We start from the raw sequence: 11643 nt of genomic DNA, 5'->3' as shown, positions 1-11643 counted from the left end.
CATGGTGATCGAGAGTATTTGGAACAAGTAGGTGCATTTATTTTTCATACGATCAGCTTCTGCTTCAGCATTAGCAGCGGCAGCACAGCACGCCAACGCGCAAAACCCAGAGTGGGTAGCCGATACGGCGGGAGCGCGCAGTACCACCGAAGCGCGCATGCACAGCTGTCAGCACCAAGGACAGCAGCCGCTCAGCCCGGAGCGACCAGCCAGCGACGCATCGGTGTGAACAGTCCGCACAGAGCGCACGGAGCAGCGGCTGGAGGGAGAGATATACACCCCTGAGAGGAAGCCGCCTGGAAGCTCGGACTATGGTTTAACTCTTCTCTCAAAGCCGAGGGGAGGTTTGAGGAATTCTGCAGAAGAGTGCAAAAAAAAAAAAGGTGCACAATGCGGTTTGGACGTCTCTGGTTGACAGCCTGCCCCTAATATGATCATGCACATTCCTCCGCATTGCACATAATTCCACCGAATTTTTTTTTCGGTCTTCTTCCTTTTTTGGCCTCCCTCCCTCGCTCACAACGCCCACCTGGATCGCGTCTGCAGTCGTGCAAGCAACTGGCTGAGCCGCGCTGCTGTCCAGAAGCTGGTCGAGCCGACCCGCCACCGGGGAGAAAAGCTACCGGGCTGCACTGTGCTGTTTGGTGGTCCACACGATGCGTCTGTTTCTGCTGGCGGTGCTCTTCTCGTGCTCCTGCGCGCGGGCCGGCTGCGAGCCGAAGATCGTGAACATCGGGGCCGTCCTGAGCCAGAAGAGATACGAGCAGGTCTTTAAAGATGCCGTGACCCAGGCCAACCAGGTCTACGGCAGGGACAAATTCAAGCTGACCGCCATCTCCGTAACGCATAAACCTAACGCCATCCAGATGGCTCTCTCCGTCTGCGAGGACCTCATCTCCAGTCAGGTAGTTTACCGCCACCTCTGCATGGGCGCTTCATCAGATAACTGCTTCATTTATCACTGAATCATAGCCTATATCTCACAGGCATATATGATCCATGCACTCATCCGTCTAACTGTAAAATGCTTTGCTGTTGGACTCTGCATCAGGGTGTTTTGGAGGAACAGCAGCCTAGAAATTCCTGTGCCTTGCCATACAAAGTTGGGGCTTTCAGGAAACATTTCCTACATGTCATAATCAGATGTTTTTTCTCACTCAAAGGCCATGATTGGTTGCCATGACCACATCATCAGTCTTGAACTCTGAATGGCTAAATGGTTTTATTTTTTCTACAGACTCTAGCAGGGCAACTGTCCACTCAGCATGTAAATATTCCCAAATGTACAGAAAGATTAAAAGAAAGCAGGCCTGTCATTTATCTAATTTGGCATCCACTCAACACTTTTACACATAAACCCATAAATTAGTCCACATTGTACAATTCTAAAACAATGAAATCCCCACAGACCCATCTGTTTTACAGACATCCAAAAATAGGCTTTTGTTCGAGGCATATCTCGGATGAGAGGGCAACTGTACATTTCAGGACACACAGCTGCAAATCTACTGAACTGCAAAGGAATCAGTGAGGAGTGAAAATGTGCAATACATCATTTGCAATTAACGACTCGGCTGTCAGTGTGTGTGCTGCATGATAATTTTTGGCAGGAGGAGACTGACACGGCTGCAGACAGTTTGAGCAAACAGTTTCTGTATGTCGGCCTTCAGGCGTGGATCATTTTCTCTGCTGCAGTCTGTGTGGTAACATGAAAAACTGTGTTTAGAAGTCTGCGAGAATGAGTTTCACTTCAGAAATAGACACATTTGCCAGGGAAGAATTTTCTATCAGCATAAATGTTCATATGTGCTGCATATCTAACACATGAAACACATTTCATAAGTAATGCATGGTGAGTGTGAGCACCTTTGAGAGTTATTAAAACACTGAAGCACACTGAAATGCACCATCCATCCTCTCATATAATGCTCAACATGGCTTTTAAATAGCGCCAACATTATGTCACAGCATGTTGAGGCGTGAATTCCCTCTCGTTCCCGTTTCTCCCACACACATAATTAGGCTTTATTCAAAGAAAAAAATGCACACCCACAGCTTCAGTGCTGCTCTCATGTCCTTGGTCCTGTGCTTAGTGTAATGAGTCTAATTGATACAGGCTTGTACAATAATATTGCCACATCCAGTCTCCTGTCACATGCTCACTCAAAGTATGAACATGCCATCCACCCATTAGGTTGCTCACATTACAACAACAATCGTCCAGATCTCCACACACACACACCTTTTTGTAAATTAGACACACCTCACACCTAATTTAGGCAGAAAAGTCTACAGAAGGTTTAATCAGATGAGATTAGCTTGTAGGCGATAACAGTCACTGAGAAGGAAAGTTCGTGGCAGATGGAGGAGTAGATGCCTGGGAGCAGTCCTTGGAAGATAGACCTCATTTCTGACCCAACCATACGGACTGCTCATATCCAATAATTCATGCCTGCACGGCAATGCCAACTTTATTCCTCTTCCTCCACAACTCTGAGGCATTTGTCAAAGCTGGGCTTTAAGAGAGACACGCAGAAATTATTTGCTTCTCAAGTAGTTGGCCAGCTTTTTTTGCTTAATGCGGGGATAAGACTGAATCAGATGGCCTCAAATTAATATTAGTCCACCAGCCCACACAGTGAAGACATTTGAACAAAGGAGACGAATTCTTTTCTCTTCTATTTCTCTGTTATACATGAGTTTGTCCCTGACTACAATTTATATAGCTATTCACAGTTCAAACATGTTATTTTTAACCTGTTATACAACATTTTAGAGCAGCGGCTGCACCCACTAAAAGATGACTAAATGTAATTAAAGTACACTCATGTTTAATTTATCTTGATGCTGAAAACCAGATGTTTCAGTCACGGCTGGATTATCGACCAGGGAACATGGCCATCTGCCCCAGAGCCCCAGATGGTCAGGGACCCTAAAGGTCCACGATTCAATGTAGCAATTAGTTTGTGATACTCTGATTACCTGTAACTATAAACTGAAATTGAAAGGGCTTTGAGGTGACTCCTGCATATGTACTTAATCCTGAGGCTCTGTCTTACAGACAGTCTTAGACAGTATATATTCTTAAATACATTTGCATTTATTCATGTTACAACCAAGTTAAGATGGGGAACACGATCAAATCAAATCAATCAATCAAAACATCTCACTTTTTGCCTTGGGGCCCACTAGTGGATTCATCCAAAAATAGTTTTACAATCAAGATTTCATCAGTTAACAGTGATGACTGAAACATCTGTTTTTTCTACATCATGCTGAAAATTTTATAGTCACCCTTAAGTCACACTTGTAAGTGTGCATAGGAAATGTTTTTTGTATGTGTGTGTGTATGCAAACCTAACAGAGTGAGAACTATACACTGAATCAGGGCGGTTTCATTTATTTTTTGTCTTTTTGTTGTAGTGCTAGCATTATAAAAAATTTAAGTTTATTTGATTCAGGAAAAGGATACTGTACACTTATGTGCATGTGTGTGTTGTGTGTGATGAATATTTAAATATGTTTATATAATTTTGCAGTACATGTCATGTTTTGTTCCCTACTGACTGCAAAAAAAGAGAAAACTATTCAATAAAAAAAGAAAAGAAAGATAGTAAAAATGCAGCATGTCCAAAATGGACGCCTCTAAGACTTACACCTTTATCAGAGTGTGAATAGAGGTGTCTTTATGCTAGTGTCAAAATGACAAAGTGCCCTTCTTCTGTGTCTCTGCAGGTCTATGCTATCCTGGTGAGTCACCCTCCCCAGTCCAATGACCACCTCACTCCGACGCCTGTCTCCTACACTGCAGGCTTCTACCGCATCCCCGTGGTGGGTCTCACCACCCGCATGTCCATCTACTCAGACAAGGTGAGTGATGGATGAGAGAGATGTAAAAAGAGATAAAGAGAAGAAAACAGGAAGAGAGTGAGCGGAGAACGAGGGAGTAAGGAGCTCCCCTGGGGAGGCTTCAAAAGCTTCTTAGATTAAACGTCCCATCACTGTCCATTAGGGAGCTGTGATTAAATGGGTTTCCAGCTGAAAATTGAAAGAACATCATTAATAATGTCTGTGACCTAAGTAATGTTTTTATGAAGCAAAAACCATTAAAATGAAACTCTAAAGCAATCACATAAATAAAACTCCAAGGACTTTAATATCTTAATTTAAAGTCGATTAAGTGACATACTGCCTAATCTTGTAAATTATGGGAAATCAGAGGTATTAAATCCAGATGTTTGTCCAGTAGTTATTTGGTTTGGTATTTCTTTACCACCTAAAACAAACAGAATATTGCCTTGTGTCATTTTTTTTGTCCACTTATTTTCCAAATGTTATGAGTTATGAGTCATTCATTAAAAATATAAGGCGTTGTGTAAAACATCTCTATTCCGTGCCTCATGCTCCTCAGAGTATCCACCTGTCCTTTCTGCGGACAGTCCCTCCCTACTCCCACCAGGCGCACGTGTGGTTCGACCTGATGCGCGAGTTCAACTGGAACCACATCATCCTGATAGTGAGCGACGACCACGAGGGGCGGGCTGCTCAAAAGAGGCTCGAGACCCTCTTGGAGGAGAGAGAAACAAAGGTGAGACGCTTCTGCTCCCAGGGGCCCTCCCCCAGAGTGTGTGAGCGTGAGCACGCGCGTGTGTGTTGTAAGGCCTCTGTTTTTTAAACCTCAAAGGTCTTCTATGTATGTAACTGTTTTCCTTTCTGTTATGTGGCCACATCTCTTTCTCACCATTGTGTAAACATTGGCTAACATTCCTAGAGACATCAACAGCGTTTAATGTGGTCTAATCTGACAAAAGTTTGTATGTTTATTTGCTCATCTTCACGTTGCTTTTCGCCATAGTCCAAATTATCCTGTGTCTATCCACAATGGGAGCCAAATAGCGGACTTTAACGTGGGGCTTTGCAAACCATCACAGACTGAAGTGTTGAAGAGTTTATCGGGGGCCAAGGTGGAAGACAGGTGTTTCTCTTCTCTCAGCGTGTGACGAATGGCCGGTTTCATTACTGTGCACAGAGTCCTTGTGTTTATTGCACCATGCTAGGTCATGATCACAAGATATGGGAGATGTTTTCGCCTTTTCAGATACCGCTGATGCATCCATTCTGAGTGTAGCTCTGAGCTGTGTATGTGGGTCAGTGAAATGCTGATTCTCTATGAGCCAAAACAGACTTGAGACTGCGACGATGCCTGCCCTTTAGGAACGGAGAGCAAGCGAGAGGGGAAAAAAACAACTGCCATCTATTTCATCCATTTAATAAGATGAAATTACCTTGGGATATATTTTTTCTTTATACTCTATGATGCTTGTCCCTCTCTGAGGACTTTTGCTGTAATTGTGTGGCAGAGTGAAATGAGTTCTGATTCAGAGGTTTAATTAAATCAAACGCTGAAGAGACAGTGAATATGACACACACCCGAGAGTAATTCACGGAAGGCACCGACAGTTAAAGTGAAAGCTGCTTAAATTAAGTGACCGTATTGATTAACAACAACCAATTGGAAACATTTGCATCCGCATCCGTGCAGTTTAAATGATGCTACTGACGTTCAAAATCATTAAGCAGTGACTCACATCCTGCACAAGAGAAGAGAAATTTGTGTATTAAAAGCCTTTGATGAGAATCCAGGAAGTCCTTTTATGTTTGTATAATCTGAGTTTGGATCTCAAAATGAACCCATCTGTGATTCCCATTGAATCTCATAATGCTGAGAGAAGTTGCTGCAACTCTCTCTCCTATGAAGCTGTAATCCTGCGTATATTTAATTATGACTGCAGGGCCAGCTGGAGCAATTCTGGGCCCCTGAGAAGGATTTATTAAAATCTCCCAAAATGTGTGCAGCAAAAATTAAATTGAAAACCTGGTAAAACTCAAAGGATAAGGCTGGTGATATTATATATATTTCTTATTATCTTTAAATCCCATGATAACACCAACAATGAATTGATCCTACTAACAAGTATTATCTGTGTATCAAAAGTCTGATACATATTATTGAGCTCCACTGTTAAAACTAAAACTATTAAAAAAACATTAAGAGGCTACACTGGCTAACATGTTCCTTCATTGCCATGAAAACAAGCAATGTAGTGTATTTCCCAAACACACCGTCCTGCTGCCGTAAATACTCACCAGTGCACCAAATGTGTATTAATCCGCAGCTGAAAACAGTCCCCAACAAATGCACTATTTCACTTTCATAATAGCTGCTCTAAAATTGAGAGATGTCTATGTTTTTTTGGCATATTCTTTTCTATTGGCCTGCGTCTACATCACATGACTGTCAAGTTTCTTTCTGTGAAAAAAAAGGCTGACAATCCTTTTATTCTCAGTGGAAAATGCAATATTTTAAGATAGTTTCTACATTAAAATGCATTTTGATAACATTTCAAGCGAGAAATGTGCATTTTACTTTTATAATCATTCATAATCGTTCAGTGAATGTATATGATGTTTAGTTTGTTAGTTATTATGGAGATTCTTTCAGTTCTTGCCAAAATATTGTTGGAATGCAAAGTTTTCTATTGTTGCTATGGTGGTTACTATGGATGTTGCTATCGCTGAAACCACATAGTTGCATGTTGTTTGAATCATTGTCTTTGCGTTGTGGAGTTATCTGGGCTGTTATGTTATTTGTGTTATTTTATGTAACTGAGATTTTGTGTGTGTTCAAGGAGTCCCTCCCTTCACACACAACAGAGATAGTGACATTTGGATTCAGATAGTTGTGTTCGCAGCCAACAGGCAGTAATTTGAAGTGGAATGAAGCCCACTGACATCAGACAACCCAAAACAGGAGTTGAACACGCCAAGTCCGCCCACAACACATTGCCCTTCCTTAACCTTAACTTGCCTTTGCACTAAATTGTATCAAGTCTTGTACCATGGCCATATAGACGGGATGAAGACAGGGATCTTGCATTTCATCATGGAAAAGTCTCAACCTGGAGAGTAACATCATGTCAGTCTGAAGCTGATACATGACTCCGGTTTTGAAATATTGACCTCTGAACCTTGAACCCAGTGCATGTTTGAAGGCTTGTCATTCAGCAACAGGAGGGGCTACAGACATAGGACCAGCTGTTATAGAAAGCTCTTTACCTCAGCTGTCATGTGGGTGTGGTCACTGTTATGCACAAACTGAGGGCACTGTCAGATATGGAAAAGAGCCATTTTCACCCATTTAATGATTAGATTTGTAAATCTAATAACACCAATGTGTTTCCCATCCCCTAAAACCCCCTAGGGTACCCGCAGTTTAATACTGCCAGCTTCTAATTATGGGGAATATATCAATGTATTTAAAAACTACAATTCCCATTAGAGATGTGACATAGAACTTGTTACGAAGCGTACAAATCAGCCAGCACACTTGTAGTTCTTGTGGTTTCCAGAGTAGGGTTGTAATTAAAAAATGGATCTTCACTAAAAAAAAAAGTGTATACATATATATATATATATATATATATATATGTGTGTGTGTGTGTATATATATATCAATAAATATAACAATCTACAACAGTAGTGTAAGTTGTCAGCAGGAGTTAAACAACCCTTCAAAGAGGGATTAAGGATCTTTCGGTAACTCCCCCCCATGGATGTAACAAACTGTGTAATAATAAATAATTCAGGTTCATTGAAAAACTCTAGGGGACTGTACATTCCAACATTTTTCTGGTGAGACCTGACAGAATCTCAGTAATAATTAACAAACTAAACATCATATACATTAACTGAACAAAGACTATAAAAGTAAAATGCACATTTCTAACTAGAAATGTTATCAAAATGCATTTTAATATCGTCTTAAAATATTGCATTTCCACTAAGAATAGAAGGAATGTAAGCCATTTACATCTTCAGGGGGAAAGACTGGGCTTGGGGCTGAGGGCTACATACAGGGCAGGAAAGAGAGATCGCCAAACAGATAGTTGGTTTTGGTCTTTACATGGCATTTTTTTCATATTAAGAAAAATATAGAATAATGCCAGCCTTATCTATTAAATATTACTTGATTGCTACAGCATAAATTCATATGGAAATTGAATATAAAAAGAACATTAAAAAAGCAAAGGATATACTAACATTAAAATGTACTCCCTAATTTTCATAAAGGGTCACCAAATATCAAAATTTGGTGTTCCATTGCCAAAATGTTTCCAGCTGTGAGGATGTTTGTTGATTTGCTGCACTATAACAAAATCAGGAGGTGAGACTTTAAATTTTAAGACAAGATAAAAAGAAAATTTGTTTACACTACTGATTTTTTGGACGCCCCCTGGTTGTTCAGCAGCCCTGAACATCTACTTAACTCATCTTCGCCTCAGCCCTGAAATCCAATGTGTGTCACGACACCAGCAGGATAATGAAACCTTTCCCAGCTCTTTCATTGTATGTTTGGGTCATGGCGTCAGCTAAAAACCTAAACAGTTAATGCAGCAACAGCTTTGACTCTCTTAGATGATGTTAGTTTGGATGTAGCAGATTCCAGCTACGTCACATTATGCTCTACTTAAAAGAGAGATGTGTTATTCCTGCTAATCACCCGGCTGTGTTACATAGATGCAGTAAATTTACATAGTATTTTTAGCTTCATGGCAAGTTGTTACCGAGGTCGCACAGTCACAGGAGGATCACTGTCACCACCAGCTAAGAGGCTCTGGACACAGTGGACTTAGTCAGAGAGCAAATGTGACCAACACAACATGAAATATTAATGCCTGACTGAGGATACAAAAATAGAGCACTGAGAAAAACTCTTGGAAGAAAAAAGATGAACACAGTTTTTTTTTCTTGTTGCTCATGGAGACTGAGGACATATAATGACGCATTTCTGTTAAAATTCTGATGGTAGTTACTTGGTATTTAATACTGACTCTTCATAGTTTTGCATGACTGAACTGGACTGTAATTAAAATCTGTCTTAATATTTTAGTTTTCCCAAAAAAAAGGAAAATATATACTCTTGCTTATTTCACTTGTTTCAATTGTAGTTTTATACGATTGTGATATTGTTCCTCCATCTTTTACAATATCTCATGATCTCAGAATATATTCTTAATAAAATGCAGAAGTGGAATAGGAGGAATTATTCATAACCTCACTACAATTTTTTCAAAGAAAATGTGTTGACATTGGAAAAAATATTTTTTGTCATAAGTATGACGACTTAACATTTACCTCTCAACATGTAAAGTCACAATTACTCAAACTAACATGACTAACACAAAAAACACGACAGCCTCAGCTTGTATAACAGGCCTCGAAGGCTTTCAGTTGATGTGATTGGAAGTGTTTCTGGTCTGCATTGTTGTGAATTTGCTTGTCAGCATGAATATTGTGCTGATCGGCACTGACTTTGTGAGGGGAGGGCAGCAGACCCATAGTGCACTGAGGTGTGAGCTGTGAAGCCAGGCAGCTGTGCAAGAAACCCCGTGAAGCAGAAAGATGCTGTATATTCCAGCAAAATGGCTTCCTGTCTCAGGCAGGACTCCCGAGTGTCTCTTCTCACAGACACAGGACCGGACTGAAATTCAAAATGGTGACACCTCAGGTCCGATAGTCTGAAGAGTCTGACTTACGATTAACCTGCTCAGCCGCTACTGAAAATCAGTATCTTGTGCTGTCTCCCAATTCCATACAACATACTAAATGTATACAGTATTTACTATATAGAATCTTGATAGTATATTGTTTTATCAGGTATTATACAACATATCAATTTACTGTTTTATACCAACAGGAAAAAATCAAACAGCTACTTTGGAAAGCAAATTAAACATCACAGAGAGAAAGCAGCATTTTCTACAGATTTAATACTTGCTTTTTATTTGATTTATTTTCTTAGATCTTTCTGAAGCTGTCTGACAAACATTCACAATTAATTTAAATTATTTGCAGCCGTGAGGTTGAGCCTCGAGTGCATCTACTAATTGTGTGTAAATCAAAAGCACACTCAAAAATTCAGTGTTTTTAATATGAATAGTATACTTAATTTTGACACTTTTCCGTGGTGAACACATTACATAATCAATGCCTGTCCAGAATTAGTGTGTCGTATGAAACCGGGACACAGCTTTTGATTATTTGCTGGAATTAAATTGTGGGATAAATGACCAGTGTGAATCTTTTACTTGTGTTTGTGATTTAAGGTTTAGATTACTGATTACTGCTTTTCCCTGTCTCATTTGGTTAAATTTGATTTTGTAAATCACAATTAAATAAGACCACCTATATTAGCCAAACTTTATAACTGTTTAATAAAAATGCTCCATGTAAATGAAGCTATTTAGCTTTTGATATGTTGTTTCAAGTATGTGGTCACACTAGTTAATAATATTAAGGATAACTAGCAGCAGCCTCTGAAGTTGGCATGTCTGAGCTGGTGAAAATATTGTCACCTCAGCAGATGGTTGGATAGATGAGCAGTTTCCTCTTTCAGTTTTGCAAGTTTACACACTTCACACCTTTTATTGAGTACTGCAAATATTTTAGGAAGGCAAAATGTGGTCATGCTTTGGACTCAACACATCCTGTATTGTCATATAATTAAGTGACAGTATAGGTCTAAAATTCAGCCATCAAAAAACAACTTATAGTTATGTTTATGCCATCTAGCAACCGTATTAATGCGGCCTGAATTTTAGACCTATACTGTAATTTTTCTTGTGAGGACGGTCTATTTGGACTCATTGGTGTGTTTGTAGAGTGTTGAAAATCTGCTCTCTTTGACGGCCATGTTCTTTTCTTAAGTTTCCAGTATCCAGTTGTATAATATTAGTTTCCAATATGGTGAAGAAGACACCAAACATGGTAGAGTTAATGAGCTGTAAGTATTGATTATTGCTGGAGCCAGAGCATTTTGATCCAATTATTTCTTAAAGTTGATTGATGCATCTGAATCAGCATCATTGATAACTGATGAATCAAATATAATAAATAAATCACCCTGATAATTATTTTGTACTTTCTATTTTAATTAAGCACACATGATTTCAGCATTATTATTAAGCGATCATCTCTGATGTTCTTTGCAAGCCCCTCTGTTAAAGATCCCAATTTGAAGCAGAAAAGTGGAGATTTGTTGGAATGCTTTACTGCCCTCCATTTTCAACTGTTTATAATATTTTTCTGTGTCTGCATATTTTCTCTGTGCACATTACTCATCAGAATAAAAAAAGGAACTATGAAAACCTCGACCAACTGTCCTATGACAACAAGCGAGGACCTAAGGTATATTTGCATGGTCAATGCACGCCGCCCACCAACTTTCCAAACGTAGCAACTAGAAACCAGCCCAAACCAGTCACCAGCCGACCCAGAAATGTCCCTCTATTGGTAGCACATGTTTTCTTTAATTTTTACTTTGAGACATTTCCCTATGATTTAAATAAAGAATGATTTTGTTATGAAAAATCTATAATTTTCGGTCATTACAGAAAAAAAAAAAATTAATCAGTGAACAGCGCCCCGCTTTTATCATTTTCATTTTCTCCTTCAATAAAGGAATGCATGTACTCAGAACACACACACTCACACACAAAAAGAGTTTGCAAGTCCATTCCTTTGTGGAGAACCGGTAGTGTGGGACAAAACCGTTTCCCAGATGCTACTTCCTCCTGTTCTGTA

The 11643-nt window shown here is 39.7% G+C and overlaps 1 protein-coding gene across 3 annotated transcripts in view; it reads left to right on the top strand.

The window, feature by feature from the left end:
- The first annotated feature begins 434 nt into the window (after window positions 1-434).
- Window positions 435-11643, top strand: part of grin1a (glutamate receptor, ionotropic, N-methyl D-aspartate 1a) — a 34641-nt gene continuing 23432 nt past the window's right edge. The window contains exons 1-4 of one of the 3 annotated variants that reach the window (XM_042395319.1): window positions 435-905; window positions 3736-3870; window positions 4412-4588; window positions 11185-11247. In XM_042395319.1, coding sequence (XP_042251253.1) covers window positions 657-905; window positions 3736-3870; window positions 4412-4588; window positions 11185-11247 — 624 coding nt within the window. In that variant the 5' untranslated portion in view covers window positions 435-656. The remainder of the gene's footprint in view (window positions 906-3735; window positions 3871-4411; window positions 4589-11184; window positions 11248-11643) is intronic. The other 2 variants (XM_042395321.1, XM_042395320.1) reach the window with 2 other exon arrangements.

Source organism: Thunnus maccoyii, chromosome 19 (assembly GCF_910596095.1).
Source record: "Thunnus maccoyii chromosome 19, fThuMac1.1, whole genome shotgun sequence".
NCBI classification, from domain to species: Eukaryota; Metazoa; Chordata; class Actinopteri; order Scombriformes; family Scombridae; genus Thunnus; species Thunnus maccoyii.
Note: the sequence above shows the minus strand (reverse complement) of the source record. Positions and strands in the feature narration are given on the sequence as shown.